The sequence below is a fragment of the Scyliorhinus canicula genome, chromosome 6 (assembly GCF_902713615.1).
Source record: "Scyliorhinus canicula chromosome 6, sScyCan1.1, whole genome shotgun sequence".
Lineage (NCBI taxonomy): Eukaryota > Metazoa > Chordata > Chondrichthyes > Carcharhiniformes > Scyliorhinidae > Scyliorhinus > Scyliorhinus canicula.
The window spans coordinates 180,921,370-180,944,653 of record NC_052151.1 but is presented as its reverse complement, the minus strand read 5'-3'; the positions used below and the strand labels follow the sequence as shown (position 1 = coordinate 180,944,653).

The 23,284-nt window shown below is 48.9% G+C and overlaps 1 protein-coding gene across 3 annotated transcripts in view; it reads right to left on the bottom strand.

Annotated features, from left to right (window-relative positions):
* arid4b (AT-rich interaction domain 4B) overlaps positions 1-23,284 on the bottom strand; it is a 239,950-nt gene that overhangs the window by 54,586 nt on the left and 162,080 nt on the right. For 2 of the 3 annotated variants that reach the window (XM_038800563.1, XM_038800564.1), the window contains 3 exons: positions 21,112-21,296; positions 17,562-17,804; positions 14,380-14,464 (listed from right to left, as the gene is read on the bottom strand). In XM_038800563.1, coding sequence (XP_038656491.1) covers positions 14,380-14,464; positions 17,562-17,804; positions 21,112-21,296 — 513 coding nt within the window. The remainder of the gene's footprint in view (positions 1-14,379; positions 14,465-17,561; positions 17,805-21,111; positions 21,297-23,284) is intronic. The other variant, XM_038800565.1, reaches the window with a different exon arrangement.

Sequence of the window (23,284 nt, the reverse complement as noted above, 5' to 3'; positions counted from 1 at the left end):
GAGTTTAGGAGGAACTTCTGCACCCAAAGGGTTGTGAATCTATGGAATTCCTTGCCCAGTGAAGCAGTTGAGGCTCCTTCATTAAATGTTTTTAAGGTAAAGATAGATAGTTTTTTGAAGAATAAAGCGTTTAAGGGTTATGGTGTTCGGGCTGGAAAGTGGAGCTGAGTCCACAAAAGATCAGCCATGATCTCATTGAATGGCGGAGCAGGCTCGAGGGGCCAGATGGCCTACTCCTGCTCCTAGTACTTATGTTACTGGGTACCTGTCTGTCCCCGGGGCTTTACCCGACTACATGGCCTTCAGACCCTCCACTATCTCTTCCAACCCGATAGGGGCCCTCAGCTCTTTTACCAGCTCTCGTTCCACCTTTGGGAAATTCAGCCTTCCTTAGAATTGCCTCATTCCCTCCGGCCCCATAGGGGGTTCTGACCCATACACCCTACTGTAAAAATCCTTAAATGCCTTATTCACCCCTGCTGAATCTCCAACCAAGTTCCCATCTCCGTCATTTACTTTCCCTATCTCCCTGGCTGCCTCCCTCTTTCTAAGCTGCTGTGCAAGCATTCTGCTGGCCTTCTCTCCATGTTCATAGATCGCCCCCCTCACCTTTCTCAGGTGCTCCACTGCCCTCCCTGTGGTTAACAAGCCGAACACCGCCTGTAGCCTCTGCTGTTCCCTTAAAAGCCCTGCCTCTGGGGTCTCCGCATACCTCCTGTCGATCTGTAGTATCTCCTGTACCAGTCGGTCCGTCTCTGCCCTGTCTACCTTCTCCCCGTGGGCCCATATCGAGATCAGTTCCCCTCTAATCACCGCCTTCAGTGCTTCCCAGACCACCGCTGCTGAAATTTCCCCCGTGTCATTGACCTGCAGGTAGTTCTGAATACATTTCCTCAGCCGCTTGCACATCCCTTCATCAGCTAAAAGTCCCACATCTAACCTCCAGTGCGGGAGCTGGTTACTGTCTTTACTTTAAAAAAAAATAAAAATTTTTATTCAAATTTTCACAAAAAAGAAAACAATAACAGAAAATTCTAAGAACAAAAAAAAAACAGAACCCCCCCCGCAAATACAAAAGAGAAATAATAAATTAACGCCTGCCGTTGGCAAAAAACAGATATTCAACCCAAAACAAAAACAAAGAGACAACCCCCCCTGGGTTGCTGCTGACCTTTTGTTTTTACCGTTCTGCCAGGAGATCTAGGAATGGATGCCATCTCCTGAAAAACCCCTGCACTGACCCCCTTAGGGCAAATTTCACCCTCTCCAATTTAATAAACCCCGCCATATCGTTGACCCAGGCCTCCACGCTTGGGGGCCTCGCATCCTTCCACTGAAGAAGAATCCTCCGCCGGGCTACTAGGGACGCAAAGGCCAGAACACCGGCCTCTTTCGCCTCCTGCACTCCCGGCTCCACTGCAACCCCAAATATTGCGAGTCCCCAGCCTGGATTGACCCTGGATCCTACCACCCTCGATACCGTCCTTGCTACACCCTTCCAAAATTCCCCCAGCGCTGGGCATGCCCAGAACATGTGGACATGGTTTGCTGGGCTCCCTCAGCACCTAATACACCTGTCCTCGGTCCCAAAAAAACGGCTCATCCTTGTCCCGGTCATATGAGCCCTATGCAGTGCCTTAAACTGTATGAGGCTAAGCCTCGCACACGGAGGAGTAGTTCACCCTTTCTAGGGCATCCGCCCACGTCCCCTCCTCAATCTCCTCACCCAGCTCCTCATCCCATTTATCTTTCAGCTCCTCCACCGAGGCCTCGTCTACCTCCTGCATCACCTGGTACACTTCCGATATCCTCCCCTCTCCAACCCATACCCCCGAGAGCACCCTGTCCTGGCAGGTGGAACCCCGCCACCTGACAAACGCCCTTACTTGCATGTACCTAAAGGTGTTCCCCGGGGGGAGCCTGAACTTCCCTTCCAGCTCACCCAGGCTCGCAAACTTCCCGTCTATGAACAGGTCCTCCAGCCTCCTGACATCTGCCCTGTGCCAACTCAGGAACCCGCCATAAATTCTCCCCGGAACAAACTGGTGGTTCCCCCATATCGGGGACTCCATCGAGGCCCCCACCACCCCCCCTGTGCCGCCTCCATTTCCCCCAAATCTTGAGGGTAGCTGCCACCATTGGGCTCCTGGTATACCTCGTTGGAGGGAGCGGCAGCGGCGCCATTGCAAGCGCTTCCAGGCTCGTACCTACACAGGACGCTATCTCCAGCCTCTTCCATGCCGCCCCCTCCCCGTCCATTACCCACTTACGCACCATCGCTGCGTTGGCAGCCCAATAATACCCACAGAGGTTGGGCAATGCCAGCCCCCCCCCCCCCCCCCCCCGCCCGCTCCAAGAACACCCGTCTCACCCTTGGAGTCCCGTGTGCCCACACAAACCCCATAATGCTCCTGTTAACCCACCTGAAAAAGGCCTTCGGGATAAGGATGGGGAGGCACTGGAACAGGAACAGAAACCTCGGGAGCACCGTCATCTTGACTGACTGCACCCTACCCGCCAGAGACAGCGGCAGCATGTCCCACCTCTTAAACTCCTCCGCCATTTCCTCCACCAGCCTTGTGAGGTTTAGCTTATGCAAGGCCCCCCAGCTCCTGGCCACTTGAACCCCCAAGTACCTGAAGCTCCTCTCCGCCCTTTTCAGTGGGAGCCTCCCAATCCCCCCGTCCTGGTCCCCTGGGTGTACCACAAACAGCTCGCTTTTCCCAAAGTTAAGCTTATACCCTGAGAAATCCCCAAATTCCCAGAGAATCCCCATCACCACCGGCATTCCCCTCACCGGGTCCGCCACATGCAACAATAGGTCATCCGCATAGAGCGACAATCGGTGCTCCTCCCCACCCCGAACCAGCCCCCTCCAATCCCCCGACTCCCTCAGCGCCATAGCCAGGGGTTCAATTGCCAGCGCAAAAAGTAGGGGGGACAGGGGACACCCCTGCCTCATCCCTTGGTATAGTCGAAAATACTCCGACCTCCTATTATTCGTGACCACACTCGCCATCGGGGTCTCAACAGCCTCACCCAACTGACAAACCCCTCCCCAAACCCGAACCTTTCCAGCACCTCCCACAAATACCCCCACTCGACCATATCAAAGGCCTTCTCCGCATCTAGCGCCACCACTATCTCCGCCTCCCCTTCCACCGCTGGCATCATAATAATGTTCAAGAGCCTCCGTATATTAGTGTTCAGCTGCCTCCCCTTCACAAGCCCCGTTTGATTCTCGTGGATAACCTGCGGCACACAATCTTCTATCCTCGCGGCTAAGATCTTTGCCAACAACTTGGCGTCCACATTCAGGAGTGAGATCGGCCTGTATGACCCACACTGCAGGGGATCCCTGTCTCGCTTAAGGATCAAGATCAGTGCCCGAGACATCGTCAGGGGCAAAGCCTCACCCCCTCCCTCGCCTCGTTGAAGGTCCTAACCAAAGGGTGCTCAGCAGGTCTGCATACCCCTTGTAAAATTTAACCGGGAATCCACCCGGCCCCGGCGCCTTCCCCGACTGCATGTTCCCTATCCCTTTAACCGGCTCAAGCTCAACTGGCGCCCCCAGACCCTCCACCCATCCCTCCTCCACCCTTGGGAATCTCAGCCGGTCCAAAAAGCGCCCCACCTCCCCTTCTCCGGCGGAGGTTCGAACCGATATAGTCTCTCATAAAAGTCCCTGAAGACCACATTAATGTCTACCCCCCTCCGCACCACATTTCCTCCCCGGTCCTTAACTCCATCAATCTCCCTAGCTGCATCCCGCTTATGGAGCTGGTGTGCCAGCATCCTACTCGCCTTCTTCCCATACTCGAACACTGCACCATGAGCCTTTCCCCATTGAGTCTCCGCCTTTCTGGTGGTCAACAGGTCGAACTCAGCACGAAGGCTGAGCTGCTCCCTCAGCAATCCCTCCTCCGGGGCCTCCGCGTACCGCCTGTCCACCCTCACCATCTCCCCCACCAATCTCTCCCTTTCTCTCTGCTCCCCCCTCTCCCTGTGGGTCCGAATGGAGATCAACTCCCCCCGAACCACCGCCTTCAGTGCCTCCCAGACCGTCCCCACTCAGACCTCCCCATTATCATTGGCCTCCAGGTACCTCTCGATGCATCCTCGAACCCGCCCCCTCACATCCTCATCCGCCAGCAGCCCCCTCCAAGCCACAACGGGCGCTGGTCCCTCTCCTCCCCCAGTTCGAGGTCCACCCAAGGTGGGGCATGGCCAGAAATGGCTATCGCCGAGTACTTAGCGTCTACTACTCCCCGCAATCAGCGCCCTACTCAAAACAAAGTCGTCGATCCGGGAGTAGGCCTTCTGCACATGGGAGAAGTATGAAAATTCCCTGGCCCTCGGACTCGCGAACCTCCAAGGATCCACCCCTCCCATCTGGTCCATAAACCCCCTCAGCACCTTAGCCGCCTCAGGCCTCCTACCTGTCCTGGAACTGGATCGATCTAGTGGCGGATCCAGCACCGTGTTGAAATCCCCCCCCCCCCCCCATTATCAGGCCCCCCCACCTCCAAATCTGGAATCCGACCCAACATGCGCCGCATGAAACCCGCATCATCGCAATTCGGGGCATATACATTGACCAGCACCACACGCTCCCCTTGCAGCTTGCCGCTCACCATCATGTACCTCCCGCCGCTGTCTGCTACCACACTCGACGCCTCAAACGACACCCTCTTCCCCACCAGGATTGCCACCCCCCGGTTTTTTGCATCCAGCCCCGAATGAAACACTTGGCTCACCCACCCCTTCCTCAACCTGACCTGATCCGCCACCTTCAGGTGCCTCTCCTGAAGCATAGCCACGTCCACCTTCAGCCCCCTCAGGTGCGCGAACACGTGGGACCGTTTGGCCGGCCCATTCAGTCCCCTCACATTCCAGGTGATTAGCCGGATCGGAGGGCCACCTGCCCCTCTCCCCTATCGACTAGCCATCACCCTTCCGTAGTCCGCCACGTGCCCGCGCCCCCCGCTCAGCCCGTTCCCCACAGCGACAGACCGCCATCCTGATCCCCTCTGCACACTCCAGCTCCTTCTCGGCCATTCCAGCAGCAACCCCGGTATCCCCCCCAAACCCGTAACCAGTGAAATAATAAAAATCCCAACATGATATGATAAAACACCCAAGTAAACAGGTAACAGTCCCGAAAAGCAGAAAAGAAAAGGCAAGACAGCAACAAAAAAAAAACATCGTCCAATAGAACTAAAAAGAGCGAAAGGATATCAAGGAGGACAAAGCCTCTGGGCTGCGTACAACGTTCCCCAGCCCCCAGTTCAAGTCCAGCTTCTCTGCCTGGACAAAGGTCCAGGCCTCCTCCGGGGAGTCAAAATAAAGTTGGCGGTCTTTATAAGTGACCCACAGGCGTGCCGGCTGTAACAGGCCAAACTTGACCCCCTTCTTATGGAGCACTGTCTTCGCCCGGTTAAACCCAGCCCTTCTCTTCGCCACCTCCACACTCCAGTCCTGGTAGATCCTGATCTCCGTATTCTCTCACTTCCTCTCCCTCTTTGCCCAACGAAGCGCACACTCGCTGTCGACCAAGCGTTCAAATTGGACCAGCACCGCCCTGGGTGGCTCGTTCGGCCCGGGCTTCCGCAGCTGCACCCGATGGGCACTCTCCAGTTCCAGGGGTCCCCGGAACGACCCTGCGCCCATCAGCGAGTTCAGCATCAGGACCACGTAGGCCCCCAAATCCGAACCTTCCAGCCCCTCCGGGAGGCCCAAAATCCACAGATTCTTTTGGCGGGAGCGGTTCTCCATCTCCTCCATCCTTGCCAACCATTTCTTGTGAAGCAGCTCGTGCGACTCCACCTTCACCGCCAGGCTGAGGAGTTCGTTCTCCGAAGCCTTTTGCTGCAGCTTCCGAATCTCCGCAGCCTGAGCCGTCTGAGTCGCCCCGAGCCTGTCCAGCGATGCCCTCAACGGCTCCAGGATCTCAGCGTTTAGTTCCTGGAAGGAGCGCAGCAGCAGCTCCTGCTGCTCCCTCACCCACTGCTGCCACGCTGCCGGTTCCCCGCCCGCCGCCATCTTGTCCTTTTTGCCTCGCACCTTCTTCTGCTGCAAAGTTGATTTTCTGATCGCTCCACTTCTAGTCCAGCCCATCCACCGGCCACCAAGCGCCGAGGCTGCGTTCCCACCTGGGGAAAAATCAAATCAGCTCCGTTGCGGGCCCTTAAAAGAGCCCGTGGTGAGATATTTTCCAGTTGTTCCCTCTGCTGCTAGAATCCAGCTTTCATAATGGCCCTCAGGTCAGCTTGAAGCCTCTAACACAGCCCTTCCCCCACCTGCATGCTGAATAGGCTTTGTGTCTCTGCTGCAGCCCAGCCAAATCCTACACTGTTTCTGCGGGACTGGAAACCAAGAAACATATAATTCCTGGAGGAAAGTACTCCTCCAACATTCACCTATACTTTTTCATAAAATTTCCACTCCATATTGCTTAAAAAAGAGCTCTTTTCTGTGATCTTAGCAGGAGCTGCCGTGTGTGACCACTCACTCCATGGTGCACACCGGAAGTTTGTTACTGTCTTTACTTAGCTGTAGGTCAACCCAGTGCGGAGCATGGTCTGAGACTGTGATCGCCGAGTACCCCTTGTCCACTACCCCTGCCAGTAAGGCCCTCTCAAAATAAATCAATCAATCCGGGAGTACACTTTATGCACGTGTGAGTAGGAGAACTCCTTCACCCTCGGCTGCCCAAATCTCCAGGGATCCACCGCCCCCGCCAGCCTGTGCTCCGTGCCTCCACCGGCCCGGCCCCAGACCTTCTCTCTGTCCCTTAGCACGTCCCTCCCTCGTCAGCAGAACATTTTCCTCCCCCCCCCCTCCTAGTATCAACCCCATAAAACTCAACCCCTTTAATAAACCTAACATATGCCCCAGCCACAGTGAAGGAACGCAATATATTTCCAAGTCAGGATGGTGAATGACTTGGAGGGGAACCTCCAGGTGGTGGGGTTACCTGGTATCTGCTGCTCGTCTTTCTAGATGGTAGTAGTCGAGGGTTTGGAAGGCGCTGTCTAAGAAACCTTGGCAGGTTACTGCAGTGCATCGTATAGATGGTGCACACTGCTGCCACTGTTAATCAGTGGTGGAGAGTTTGAATGTTTGTGGAAGGGGGAGCAATCAAGCGGGCTGCTTTGTCCTGAATGGTGTTGAGCTTCAAGTATTGTTGGAGTTTCGCTCATCCAGGCAAGTATAGGCAAGTACAGAGTATTCCATTACACTCCTGACTTGTATCTTGTAGATGGCTTTGGGGAGTCAGAAGGTGAGTTACTTACTGTAGGATTTCTAGCCTTTAACCTGCACTGATAGCCACAGTATTGATATGGCTGGTCCAGTTCAGTTATTGATCAATGGTAACCCCCAGGATGTTGATTGTGTGGGATTCAGTGATGGTAATGCCATTGATGTCAAGGGGCGATGGTTAGATCCTCCCTTGTAGGCGATGGTCATTGCCTGGCACTTGTGTGGGGCAAATCTTTTTTTTAAAGAAAGGTATTTTATTCCAAACATGTTCAACATAGTAACACAACCTTAACATCCAACAGAGTATACAGTTTGTACATTTTCCCCATTTACTCCTCCCCCCCCCCCGACAAATAGCTCCTCAAATAAAGTCATAAATGGTGTCCACCATACCTCAAAGCCCTCCTCCCATCTCCTTAGGGCAAATTTGATTTACTCCAACTTGTGAAACTCGTACTGGTCTCCCAACCATGCCGTGACCCCCGGTAGCATATCCACCCCCAATTCAAAGTATCCGTCGCCGGGCAATCATAGAATTTACAGTGCAGAAGGAGGCCATTTGGCCCATCGGGTCTGCATCGGCCCTTGGAAAGAGAACTCTACCTAAGCCCACATCTCCAACCCAGTAATCCCCGTAACCCAACCCAACCTTTTTTTGGATATTCAGGTAATTTAGCATGGCCAATCCACCTAACCTGCACATCTTTGGACTATGGGAGGAAACTGGAGCACCCAGAGGAAACCCACGCAGACACGGGGAGAATGCGCAGACTCCGCACAGTGACCCAAATCGAACCAGGGACCCTAGAGCTGTGAAGCAACTGTGCTAACCACTGTGGTACCATGCTGCCCCAATCAGAGAGGCGAAGGTCATGACATAAGCCCCATTTCCCCTCCAGCAGCTCCAGCTCCTCCGACACCCCAAAGATCGCCACCATAGGGTGCAATTTCATCTCAAACTCTACAATCCTCGATAGGTTCCTGAACACCACCTCCCAAAAGCTCTCCGACTCCACACCCTCCCAGAACATATGAGCATGGTTTGCCGGCCTCTCCAATCCACTACCTCTGGGGATAAAAAAGACTCATCTTGGCCCGAGTCATGTGGACCCTGTGCACCACCGTAAATTATGTAAGACTCATCCTTGCGCAGGAGGAGGTTGCATTCACTCGACGCATTACTTTGCACAAAAGTCCTCATCCTAAGTCGCTCCCCAACTCCTCCTACACTTCCGTTTGATCCTTCACCAAAGTTGAGCCCTGCTTGCCCAACCGCCCATATATGTCCCCAATCCTGCAATCCCTCCCTTCAGCTGGGAGCAACATTTTCTCCCAAAGCATATATTCCGGTACTTGAGGGAATGAAGGTAGCTCCTTGCACACAGCCCGCACCTGCCAGTATCTGAACTCACTCCCTGGTGCTAGGTCAAACCTCTCCCAGAGTTTCTCGCGCTCAACAAACATGTCCCTGACCCGCACTAGCCCTTCCTCCCTCCACCTCCTACACATCCTATCCATTCACCCTGGTGCTAACGTATGATTCCCACATAATGGAGTCATCACCGACATGTTCCCCAGTTTAAAGTGCCTCCTCAACTGGTTCCAAATTTTTATGGACAACTCCACCACCTGACTGGTCTGTACTTCCTCGGGGAAAACGGCATCGGGGCCATCACCTTCCGAATTAAGATCTTGGGGAGGAAAATCGGGAGGGCATGAAACACAAACAGTAATCTTGGCAGTAAGTTCATCTTTGCCACCTGTACTGTCCCCGCTAATGTCAGTATCCCACCATTTAACGTCCCCATAACCTCCTCCACCAACCCCGACAAGTTCCACCTCTGCATTGTGGCCCACTTATGCATTACCTGGATCCTCAGATACTGGAACCTCTTCCTCGACACCTTAAATGGCAGAGTCCCCAGTTTCCCCCCCCCCCCCCCCCCACCCCAGAAGCGTACACCGGGAACACCTCGCTTTTCCCAACATTCAATTTATAGTCCGGGAAGCCCCCAAACCTCTCCAGTAAATCCATGACCAGCCCACACTTTCTAGCGGGTCCGACACGAACAACAACAGGTCTTCGGCATACAATGACACCCAGTGCTCCCTTCCCCTCCTCTCAATCCCTCGCTACTCAGCTGAGGCCCGGTGCCATCGCCAAGGTCTCAATCGCCAGTGCAAACAGCAGCAGGGACAGCGGACACCTGTACCTCATTCCCCAAAATACCCCGAATTTGTCTCATGTGTTTGCACAGTTACCATGGGAGACACATACACGAACACCAAATCCGTTGCAAACTGCTTATAAAGCTTTGCCGGGAAGTCATCCGGCCCTGATGCCTTGCCTGACTGCATCATGCTAATACACTTCATCGTCTCTTTAAGCCCTAATGGTTCCTCCAGCGCCTGCCTCTTCCCCATCACCAACTCCCCCCCCCCCCCCAATCTGAAGGATTTCCTCGACTCTGCCTGTCCCGTAGCTGGTGGGCCAACATGTGGCTCAACTTCTCTCCACGCTCACGTTGCATCGCCCTGCATCCGCCGTAGCTGACCCACCACCTTCCCGTTGACAACCCATCAAACTGCCCCCACAGCCTCTTTCTTTCCGGCAGCAACTCCTTTGTGGGGGCCAGAGAGTACCTGCTATCCACCTCAACTGTGTCTTCCAACAATCACCACTTCTTCTCCCCTCCGACCTTATGGGCCTTGAACAAAATAACTCTCTCCCCCCCGCTTTCAAGGCTTCCCAAAACCTCCCCATTCAGACTGAGCTCACCATAATTCTTAATCGCCACCACTACCTTCCCACAAAACTCTCGTCTGCCAAAAGCCCTGAATCCAACCTTCACCCGGCCTCTGCTCTTGACCACGTCTAGATAGTGCGGAGCGTGGTCTGAAATCACTATTCCTGCGCATTCTGCTCCTTGCACCATTATCTGCACCGCCTGGCTCACTACAAAAAAGTCAATCCGGGAATATACCCTATACACATGCCAGAAGGAATATCTCCTCTCTCCTGGGTGCCCAAACCTCCACGGATCCACCATCCCCATCCTCTCCATAAACCCTAGCAGATTTCGCGACATTCTCGACCTCTCCATCGACCCTCGACTCCAATACACAATTAAAATCCTCCCAATAATGAGCTGGGGAGAGTCCAAGTGCGGGATCGCTCCTAACAGCCTCGTCATGAATCCGGCGTCAGCCCAATTAGGCACATACACATTCACCAACACCACCGGAGTGCCAACTAGCATTCCACTCACTATCACAAACTGCGTGGTGCTGGAGCATGCCCATACAGCTGATGGGTCGGCAGAATCATGGAGGACCCGGAGAATACCGGGTTAGGCCTGCTAATGATATGCCGACGGTGTTTACTGTACGTGTGTTCTGGAATGCATTGACGCCGCTGTCGAGGCAACGGACAATTGCGATTTGGCATGGAAGCGATTCTCCGCCCAATCGCATTTCACGATTCTGGAGTCGGCCAATGGAGAATCCCTCCCATGATCTTCACCTGGAGATGCATCTCCTTCAGGAAAATCACCTCTGCTCTCAAACATTTCAAGTGCGTGTGCACCCGGGACCATTTAACCGGTCCATCAAGCCCACAGACATTCCATGTAACGATTCACACCAGAGGCTACCGCTACGTTAGAGTACACCAACATCACCCGTGGGCTTCGCAACCCCTCCCCCAACCCTGCTCTAAATCGCAAGGATGGTCACCCCCTGCCCCGTCCATGGCCAAATTCACCCTACATAACTGCCGCGTCACCTCCCCTCCACCCACCCATACCCACCTCTCCCCTCCTAACCACCGCAGCACCCCCACTTCATTTTTGTTCACTAGCATTTCTTGCTAGCTTGGCGACTCCCACCCGAAGGCCTTATACCAAACCCCCCCACCTCCCAACTGCTTCTCTCAAATCCTCCTCCCCGGCCCCTCCCCTAGTACTCCGCACCCAACCCAATGCAAGAATGACCCCCATACAGAACATTCTCGAACCACCCCACGTCGTCCCATAACAGCCCCATATGCACTGTACAGAGCATAACCAAAAACAGAGTAGAATACAATTAAACATTATACTCGCCAATACCCCTCCCAAAAAAAAAACAGCAATTTAACTTCAATACAAAAATACCCCCAAAAAATGGAGGGGGGGGGGGGGGGGGGAGATGTGGGTGCAATCACCCCAATAATAACTTTTCCCAATTGGCAAACAAAAACATGCAACAAAACTTAACAGAGATCGGGGCGGGATTCTCCTTTAAGGAAAACCAGCGTGAACTACTCCGGCGTCAACAGCCCCCAAAAGTGCTGGCATCGAAGGGACTGCGCAAGTCCACGCGTGCACAGAACTGCCGGCGTATTCTGGCACATGCGCAAGGGGTTGTCTTCTCCACGCCGGCCATGGCGGAGCCCTACAAGGTCCGCCGCGGAAGGAAGGAGTGCCCCCTCCACACAACTTTTCTGCTGAAATTCCCCGAACTTCTGATAAAAGGGACCAAAACCGGAAGGCTCGCACATGAATGTTTTGTCAGCCCAAGCCTGGATAGTGTCCAGGTCTTGCTGCATTTGGATATGAACTGCTTTACTATCCGAGGAGTCGCGAATGGTGCTGAACATTGTGGAGTTATCTGTGAATATCCCCGCTTCAGACCTTATAACGGAAGGGAGATCATTGATTAAGCAACTGAAGATGGTTGGGCCTAGAACACTATCCTGAGGAACTTCTGCAGCGAGATCCTGGAGCTGAGATGATTGATCTCCAACCACCACAACCATTTTCTTTTGTGCCAGGTACGACTCGAACCAGTGGATCTGATGCATTCATTGTTCATTAATTCTGTCTATGTTTGCTGCTTGGAACACAAGGAGTCCTGTGTTGTAGCTTCACCAGGTTGACACTCATTTTTCGGTATGCCTGATGTTGTTCCTGGCATGCTCTCCTGCTCTCTTCATTGAACCAGGGTTGATCTCCTGGTTTAGTGGTAACGGTAGAGTGGGGGATATGTGGGCCATGAGGTTGAATACAATTCTGCTGAAGGCCCACAGTGCCTCATAGATGCCCAGTCTTGAGTTGCTAGATCTGTTCGAAGTCTATCCCATGTAGTACGGTGGTAGTGCTACACAATACAACACAAGGGTATCCTCAATGTGAAGATGGGATTTTGTCTCCACAACTACTGGTGGTGGTCACTTCTACCAATACCGTCATGGACAGATGCATCTATGACAGGCAGGTTGGTGAGGATGAGGTCCCCTTATCACCTGTTGCAGTCCCAGTCTAGCAGCTATGTCCTCTAGGATCCAGCCAGCTCGGTCTGTGGTGGTACTGCCGAGCCACTCTTGGTCCCCCATCCAGAGCATATTCTATGCTCTTGCCACCCTCAGTGCTTCCTCCAAGTGATGTTCAACATGGAGGAATACTAATTCATCAGCTGATGGTGGCCAGCAGGAGGTAATCAGCAGAAGGTTTCCTTGCCCATATTTAACCTGAAGCCATGAGACGTTATGGGGTCCAGAACCGATGTTGAGGACTGCGAGGGAAACTCATTCCCGACTGTATACTATTGTGCCGCCACCTCTGCTGGGTCTGGTCTGCCGGTGAGACAGGACATACCCAGGAACGGTGCTAGTGGTGTCTGGGACATTGTCTGTAAAGTATGATTCGGTGAGTATGGCTACGTCAGGCTGTTGCTCGACTAGTATGTGAAACAGCCCTACCAACTTTGGCACAAGCCCCCAGGTGCCCCGGGCAGCACAGTAGTACAGTGGTTAGCTCAGTTGTTTGACAGTTCCAGGTTCAATTCCCGGCTTGGGTCACTGTCTGTGTGGAGTCTGCACGTTCTCCCTGTGTCTGCGTGGGTTTCCTCCCACAGTCCAAAGATGTGCAGGTTAGGTGGATTGGCCATGTTAAATTTGCCCTTGTGTCCAAAAAAGGGTAGGTGGGGTTACTGGGTTAGGGGATAGGGTATGGACGTGGACTTAGGTGGGATGCTCTTTCCAAGGGCCGGTGCAGACTCGATGGGCCGAATGGCCTCCTTCTGCACTGTAAATTCAATGATTCTATGTTAGTACGAAGGACTTTGCAGGATCGACGGGGCTGTCGTTTCCAGTGTCTAGGTCGATACTGGGTGGTCCGTCCTGTTTCATTCCTTTTTTGTGTTTTCGTAGCGGTTGAATACAATAGAGTGGCTTGCTAGGCTATTTCAGAGGGCATTTAACAGTCAACTACATTGTTGTAGGCCAGACCAGGTAAGGATGGCAGATTTCCTTCCCTATAGTCCATTAGTGAACCAGATGGGTTTTTATGACAACGGACAATGGTTTCAAGGTCATCCATTTTAATTTGTGCTTCACGCAATTGAGAGATGTTGAGCTCATCGAGAGGGAAAGGTAGCAAAGTCAGCACAGTGTTGCCTAGTTGGGATAAATGTAAACATTAAATCAGGAAAAAAACAGGGCTGTTTTTATTAGAACAGAGGGTGGTTACAGGATGACTCGATAGGAATGTAAAATTATGAAGGGACCGGATTGCTTCTTCATGTTGAAGGCTCTGGAACAAGAGAACATATCTGTAAGAGATTTAGGATAGAGAGCAGGAGAACGTATTCTTCTGTACACACAGGGACGGAGAGGCTGTGTAATGCACTGCCAGATTTATTGATTGAGGTAGAGATTACGTCAGATGATTGAAGGAAAGGGGAACAAAGGAATATGGGTCAGAAAAACACGCAGGATTGAGATCACTGGTCATGGGCAGAATAAACATCATTTTAAAATTCAGAGCACTGGTCTAGCTGTAACTCTACAGGAAAGAATAGAAATAATTTATGCCATGACCATGTTATTATAGTTGGTCTTTTATCAGGTGACCATTTGGCCTGCGAACCTGCTCCACCATTCAATAAGATTATGGCTGATTTTCTACCTCAAATTCACTATGCCACATTCCTCAATTCTCTTAGTATCCAAAAATCTCTTGATCTCAATAAAATAACTGCTTCTTGCAAATCACTTGCACAGTTTAGACAATATACTATTTACTCGGTTACAGAACTTATTTTTCAAAGGAAACGTGCCGATGTCACTGTGCTTACCTTTATTTTCTTTCTGTGTTTAATTTTTGGGACATTTTTGTCTGCGGGTCGCACTATTTTGTCTGCCTTGATCCATTCATCATACCTGACAATCAAAAATAAAAGACAAGCTCATGTCGAGTTAGAATAACACACTGCAGATTACAGATGTACATGAGTGGTACATTCAGCACCTTCAAAGGGCTGTGCTTGAAGAGTTCATGCTGCAGCCCCCACTTCACCCCATGCTCCCTGTTGGAAATGCAAGATGGGTGAATCCAATTTGTGGAGATAAGGGTGCTTTGCAAAAATAGCAAAGCACACTCTGGAAAAGAACGCACTACTTGTACATAATTCAGCACTGTTAGATGCCGAACTTTGTAATGTGCAAATAGATTGAAGTTGACATTAAAAGGTTGCTGATAAAGTGAAGCTCATTTATGACAGGGCGGTCAAATTGAATAATGACACTTCAATTCAGGACAACAAGCACAATCTCCTCAAGACAGTTTCTTTTGAGTGCCTGACGAAAATAAAAATGTGAGCAATGCTTTGAAAAGAACTAATGCAACCGATAAAAATAGACAGATTTTTGTTTCCTTTTTGCGAAGCAGTTTAAATGGTATGGAAAGCACAACCATGTCACTGCGAAGTGAAACGGCTAGAGAGAAGAAATGGAACTCTGGTGCGAAATATTTTTGTGGAATTTTATTTTCCTTATAACACTTGGGTGTCATTTTAGTAGACCTACGTTTCAAAATGTGCTCTGAAGCATAATTTCATATTTTCACTGAATGCGTAGTGTTTGAAGTACCAGATTCAATTGATTCTCGAGCACTGGCAACATGGCCTTCCCCACCATGTCTTCATACGGGCACAGCCCGTTGTTTTGACCATTACAAGAATTCAGGAAAGGTGGGGTGTGAGCAGACATCAGCCACGTTTAAGAAAATCTAAAAAAAAATGTAAAATTTAACTAGAAGAATATGTATGATTCATTTTCTCCCAAACCCACCCCAATTAATTTTTCCCAGAAAATGTATCTTCATGTTTGCCCATGCTGTAAGAGAACGGCATGAAGCCTGCTCCCAAACTAATTCCCCCCCCCCAGTGTGCCAACATGAGATACAATTCTGCTTTGACCTTTCCCTTACTGCAGACTCCAAGCAACACATTTTAACTGGTGACTGAGTAGAGACTGAATCAGTGTTTGTCCAGGGGTTTTGCCCCCATTGTCTCTCCCCCCCCCAACTTTACTTCCGTGCAGCTAGGTATTAACTCAGCATAGGAGTCTCCAAATATTGCCAGAGACTGACCTCCCATCTTGTATCCTCTGTAAACTTGAGCCCATCAAAATCTCTGCTGCCTTTTTCCTAATTCACACTAAGGCCTATGCTTGCTGACCTACTTAAACCCCTAGTCTGAAAAGGCTTCGATTTTAAAATTGTCATCCACATTTTCAAATTCTTCCATGGGCTTGTCCCTCCCTATCTATTTAACGTCCTCCAATCCTCGGAGACCTTGCACTCCTTCAATTTTGGCCTTTTGCACACTACTGATTTTCATTGCTCCAATATTGGCGGCTGGGCATTCAGCTGCCTGAAAGTGGAATTCCTTCCCTCGCCTTCTCTACCTCCTTCTCCTTCTTTAAGATTCTCCTTAAAAGCTACCTCTAAGCTTTTGGTCATCTGTTCTAATATCTTCTTATGTGAGTCATTTTGTTCAACGTTGCTGTGAAGCACTATGCGATGTTTTACTACGTTAAAGGCACTATGTAAAAGCAAGTTGTTGCTAAGGAACAAGAGAATGGTGTGTACACAATATTGTTTTAAATCCACTGACGTATTTTTAAACTGTTAAAAACACATCATTGTTAGAAAACTGCATGGGTTTCATCGTTATAAGCGGCTTGTTTAATGAAGGGAGGACTGTTATTTACAATTGGAAAACCATTATACAAGCTCTATCTGGAAGTCACTGAGGTGACAAATTGCCGCCTATCAGTGAGCATAGCTGCGATTGCTGCTGCTTGAAACTCAAGCAGTCAATTCAGTCATAAACACTGGTATTTATAGAACGTTGTATAATTTCCCCCTTTCTTTGGTTCATTCCATATAGCAGCCACAGTGCACTATCCTAAATGAATGTAGGCCTCCAAGGTTGAAAGAAGATTGCTCCAGTAGGAAGTCATAGTACTACCATTATTTTCACAAGTTACATAGCTTAACATAGATACCAGTGCTAGACAATAACTACATTAATGCCAAGAATCTAAGTCGGATGTAACAAGTCTTCAGTATGTCAACTAAAGCGCGCCCAGGGCTTGGCACTCTTCCATTCCCCTGATTATGCTTTAGTTTACAGGGATGTGGAGCCACAGAGAACCGGATCTTAACACTCCTCCAATTCTGGCCTCTTGTGCATTCTGGATTTCATCGCCCCTCCATTCGTGGCCATATATTCAGCTGTCTAGGCCCTAAGATGTGAAATACCCCATTAAACTGCTTCAGCTTAAAGATGCTCTTTAAACCTCCCTGACCAAGCTTTTGGTTACCTGTCTTACCTCATGTACCTCAGGACTATTTTAAAAGTTCCAAATTAAATGGAAGTGGCTGTTGTTGAATGAGATGTATGTAATACACATCAATTAAAGTAATGTTCATAATGCCCTCTTTGCTTTCTTGTCTTCTCCCCTGGGAATGGAAGCACGCCACTAAAACCAGGTGCTTACCTAATGCCTAAAGTTGACAGTCATGGAAAGTGAGAAGGGTGAACAGAATTGAAATATTAAGTTGGTCCCTGTGCTAATTCAAATGTTCATTCGTTCAGCACAGGGACCAACTTAATATTGTACTCAATGGGACTACCAATATTTTACAGCAACAAGGCAGAGGACCAAAGTGCAACTATACAAATTACTTCATGATGTTCAAAATATTTAGACCAACCGGGGAAAATGTGCTGGGCACAAAGCACTAGGTCAAGGTAGAGACGACAAGACACACACACTCATGCACACCAAGTTCTGTCGCACAAGTTTCCAATTGCAAGGCTCAAGGCTACAATCTCGGAGAATGACATGGACAATTGGGGGAGACAGGAAACAAGAGACCATACAATGGAATGATTTAATCTGCAAATCTGCATGGCATTCCCTTTTAACAGCTCTAGATGAGATAGGTGGTTTATAGCTTCTAACTCACCTCACATTCCAGCCACAGTAGTGGACCAAGTATAGGACCATTCCACCCTCCACGTCACAATTTTTAATGCTGGCTTCATACAGCTTCTGGTTCCTCCCTCGACCATATCTCACTTGAACTTTCATTCCTGCTGGGTAGCACTCAAATTCTTCCTCTTCTTCCCTCTCTTCATCATCACCATCTTCCTCCTCTTCATCTTCCTCATCCTCTTCATCTTCCTCATCCTCTTTACTGCTTTCATCCCTAACCCCAGATAAATGAAAAACATTTATGTTTTTAAAAAACAATATTAGCAATTTCCTTTTGTTATACTTTAAATTTGCATTAAAAATGGTCATGGTGATTTAGTGATACACTGCAATATTGTTATTCTAGTTCCCTTCCAAAACTCAGGACATTCCGAGCACCAAAACAGTGCTTCCTGTCCTAGTAACTATGATGCATATTAGGAACGTATGCTCAAAATGCACCAAAAACAACTATTGACCAGCTGTGTACAATTTTAAGATTAAAATATTACAATTTTAAAAATGTAGTTTAAAAAGTGATTAAATGCAATATTTTTAATCTCTATCTTTCCATCTAGATTAGTTTGCACTGGCGCATTTAGTGGAGGTCCAAGATTGCACCCCTCCAGATAGTAACCAAAAGGCATGTAACAGTCATAAATCCCTCTCCGTTCGAGAAACTCGAGAAGAGGCAGTGAAAATCCTTCCTCATTACTTCATGTGGCGACGACAGCAGCCACAGGGAATGTAATTATCACAGTTCATGAATTATTTGTTGCAAGACTTGAATTGTTCATAAATATGCAAGTGTCAGAATTGTTTGAAATGTCTATAAAAGATTGGTGAAAACTTTGAGAATTATATTTTATTATTTGGGTTAATGAGGTAAATGGACCTGAGGTGGCAAACTGGACACCGAGAATAGGACTGACAAAAGGTGCCCGAACTTCAGTTCACAGACACTTGAGAGCCAATTGTACCCTCTTAAAGCCAGACAACTCAATCCTAATTACTTTTATTTTTGATTTGTTGGTTTGTTCCTTTGGGGCGTTTTGTCGGCTTGGGGTTTGGAAAAGGATTACCACAGAACTGTTGCCTCATAGGCAGACATAGCCTAAATCTGAACATTAGGATCAACAATGTAACATGTATGAAATTAATGGGGAATGTTTAATGCGAGGGATTGAATTTTGTTGGGGCAGACGTCAGATCAGAAAGCTGTGATAACCAGGCCTCTGCTATTTGGAGGATCCCCCGCTGCATTTTAGGCCCATCAGACAACTAGTCAGTTGCCATCAGGGCTCCTCTCCCTTTAAAAGCTAGGAGCCCATTCCCAAGAGCTGCTAGCCAATCGGAGGCTGGCAGCTTTCCAGTCTCAGCAGCATCAGCAGAAATGGTGACCACTGCTGTGACTGCACCCAGCCAAGAGGACACCACCCTCGTGGGGTTTGGGGTCATCAGTCACTTGGTGGTGGGCCGCTGGGAAAAATGCCAGTGGCAGGCCGTTAATTGACCACCGGAGTAGCATAGCTGGCCTCTGGGCAGGAAAGCCATCCTTCACCCTTCCCACAGCTAGTAAAGTGCCATAGCAATGGACATGCCACCCTCAAGCTTCCCTCACCATTATGAACCACATTGGCTCCAAGCCATCCTTAGAAGCCTAGCAAAATCCAGCCCCGACGTATCCGAGACACTAGGTACATGCCACAAAGACAAATAGCTTTGCCTCCCTTATAACATTTAACTCTGACACTCAATCAATCTTTCTTTCTTTCCAAACCCCACCCACCCCCCACCCTAGCCTATTAGGTGCTTCAAGGTGCCTTTTGCGTATGCCTGGAACAATACAGAAATCAAAACTTTTCTACACCTGAACAAGCATTCTACTGGGAGTTTAAAAGTGAGCTTCTGATTAAGTAATCATCTGTATAATTAGAACAAAGTCTTGTATACACTTCAATAGACCGACAGGTCGGAAGTAACAATGCCGCATAAAGCTAAAATAAATTTAATCTATCCTACCATTTGGCATAATTCACAAACAGCTCAATAAAGTTCGAACAAGGAAGGCAACAGGTTTTATGCCAAGTGACTCTGAAATCTGTCCAGACCCAAAAACCACCAAATGATCATATTATCTTACACCCGACCTCCTCTGTATTACCTGTGTTGAACTTCCTCTCTAGTTTTAATAGCTGTGCTGATCTTGCTTACTATCCTACTGGCTTTACAGTCTCTGATTCACTAGCTATCCCTCTGGCAGTTTTCCAGTCCCCAAATTAATTCCTATACTGGTGTTACTGTACACAGTTCACTACTTCACCATCCTTCTTGCATCTTTCCTCTTTCAAACTTCAACAATCAAGGTCCCCAGGCACAATCTGTAGTTTCCTATTACAGTAACAGCACAGCCTATTTGGAGAAAATTGAGGATGCACAGGCCCTGGAACAGCCTCCTTCATAAGTCAATGATCAGCTGGTTTTATTGTTCTGTCTCACTGCTTATTGTACAGCAAATTCAACTGTTTTGGAAAGAGTTGGGTTGGAGTCAGCAGCATGTTAGGAACTGGGAAATCTGTCGTCAGTCCCACCTTCTCATCTATGTCAGTCATCCTCTTGGTGTTGCTCACTCTCTCCATCTCTCCCCCATTAATCCATCCTTCTTTCCTCCCCACTATAATTCTCCCTGAATATAACTACCTATTCTTCTCCTCTTCCATATGCTTCTCCCCCCCCCCCCCCCCCCCCCCCCCACTGTCTATATACATTTCTATTCCCTCCCTTTGTATACCTATCCCACCCACCGTGCATCTCTCTCTCCTCTGCCTTCCCCATCTCTCTCTCCACCTTTCTCAGAGTCACTTCCTTTCCACTTCTCCCCGATTCCCTCTCTCCCCATTTGCCTTCAGTCTCTGTGCTGCCATATGGAGAAACTGCAGGGAAGGGTCAAACAAATGGACCAAAATATTTCACACTCTGAGTACATCTGATTTCTGGTGCACTTCCTGATAAAAAGCAATGTTGCTTTACTGTATGCCCAATAGTGATTCAAGCTCAACATTCATAGAAGGTAAAAGCACAAGAATTATCAGAATGAAGTAACTTTGAATGAAGTGAAGACTTGCACACGTTAGTTTCGCAATGGCAAAGAACACCTTCAATTATGATCTTAGACCGCCCAATTTCTTAATTAATCCACTGGCTGTTGGGAAAGTTGGTGTCTGATTGAAACAAGGCCCATTGTACAAAAAGTAAATTCTGCAAGGCTGTAAATGAAAGTTAAAGCTTACATTGATGATAACTACAACTTATCATGCCATTCCATTGTTGGCAAGGTTTGGGAGCAACAGCAACATACTTTAAAAAATGCATCCCTTCCCCAGGCCAATCAAATTGGATGCTCTTTAACAAATTTAGCTGGTGTGCCATCCCCTGATTTAGAAACTGGTTTCCACCAGATTGACCATTTAATGTTCACAACAACTTCATTAGGACAAGCAGCTGGGTGCTGGGTTGCAATTTTAAAATTCTGAAACACTCACCCATGTTTTCCTTTATCTTCCAATCTTTCTGTCTTTAATTCTTCACTTTTGCATCGAGGAATATCTCTCACACCACCGATTTGATCTCCTTTGCTTTCTTCACTCTCTTCGGTTTTCACTTTGCTGCTGTCCTTTCTCGTGTCTGGCGCCTGTGCCGTGAATTCTGGCAGGTGCTTCTTTCGCGCCTACGAGGATAAAATAGCTCCATTACGAGCAGCAAAGACCCATGCCAATTCTTTTAATCTGGTTGGTGGGTGACCTGCGCCCAGGCTTCTCTATGCAGGTGCAGGAATGTGGGTGTTACCTCTCACAGGAGCCCATGTGAGATGAGGAGCTCAACAGGGAAGGAGAGCAACAAACTATTGCATGTTTCTTTGATGACTAAACATTCTTGGCAGATTATCAGGTTTCCACAAATTCCCACTCAAAGTCACACTGCAGGTATTTCTAGTTCTCAGTGGAATTAGAAATAGTTAACAGGTTTCATCTTTCAAAAGGGCAGGATCTCATAAATCGGTGATTGAACCTGGTACTTTTCTGCTCTGAGTGGTTCATTATATGTACTCTGTTTAACAATGCTGTCCATACTGAGCCGGAGATTGCGAGCGCGCACACGCCTGTTTATGATCTTACATAGAACAGTACAGGCCCTTCGGCCCACAATGTTGTGCCGACCATTTATCCAAATCTAAGATCAACCTCCCCTGCACCCCTTCAATTTACTGCTGTCCAGGGCAGAATGGTGCACAGAGGGTTATCACTGCGGCCTAATGGTGCCAAGGTCCCAGGTTCGATCACGGCTTTGGGTCACTGTCTGTGTGGAGTTTGCACATTCTCCCCATGTTTGCGTGGGTTTCGCCACCACAACCCAAAAGACGTGCAAGCTAGGTGGATTGGCCACGCTAAATTGCCCATTAATTGGAAAAAAATATGAATTGGGTACTCTAAATTTATATTTAAAAAAAAAAAAAAGTTTTACTGCTGTCCACATGCCTGTCCGAGAGTCGCTTAAATGTCCCTAATGACTCTGACTCCACCACCTCTGCTGGCAGTGCATTCCATGCACCCACCACTCTCTGTGTAAAGAACCTGCCTCTGACATCTCCCCTATACCTTCCTCCAATAATCTTAAAATGATGTCCCCTCATGACAGCCATTTCTGCCATGGGGAAAAGTCTCTGGCTATCCACTCTATATCCATGCCTCTCATCACCTTGTACACCTCAATCAAATCCCCTCTCTTCCAACTTCGCTCCAGTGAGAAAAGCCCTAGCTCCCTCAAACTTTCTTCATAAGACATGCCCTCCAGTCCAGGCAGCATCCTGGTAAATCTCCTCTGCACCCTCTCCAAAGCATCCACATCCTTCCTACAATGAGGCAACCAGAACTGACACAATATTCCAAGTGTGGTCTAACCAGGGTTTTATAAAGCTGCAGCAAAACCTCACGGCTCTTAAACTCAATCCCTCTTTTCATGAAAGGCAACACACCATCCGCCTTCTTAACAACCCTATGAACCTGGGTGGCAACTTTGAGGGATCTATGTACGTGGACCCCAAGATCCCTCTGTTCCTCCACACTTCAAAGAATCCTGCCTTTAACCCTGTATTCAGCATTCAAATTCGACCTTCGAAAATGAATCACCACATTTATCCAGGTTGAGCTCCATCTTCCACTTCTCAGCCCAGCTCTGTATCCTGTCAATGACCTGCTGTAACCTGCAACAGCCCTCAACATTATCTAAAACTCCACCAACCTTTGTGTCATCGGCAAACTTACTAACCCACCCTTCCACTTCCTCATCCAAGTCATTTATAAAAACCACGAAGAGCAGAGGTCTCAGAACAGATCCCTGCGGGATACTACCGGTGACCGACACTCCAGACGGAATACTTTCCATCCACTACCACTCACTGTCTACTTTCGGCCAGTCAATTCTGTATCCAGACAGCCAAATTTCCCTGTATCCCATGCCCCCTAACTTTCTGAATGAGAATGCCATGGGGAACCTTGTCAAGAACAGCTTCTTCTCTACTGCCTTCAGACTTTTGAATGTACCTACCTTCTATTAAGTTGATCTTTTCTCTACGCTTTGCTATAACTGTAACATTATATTCTGCAGTCTCTCCTTTCTTCCCTATGTACGGTATGCATTGTTTGTTCAGCATGCAAG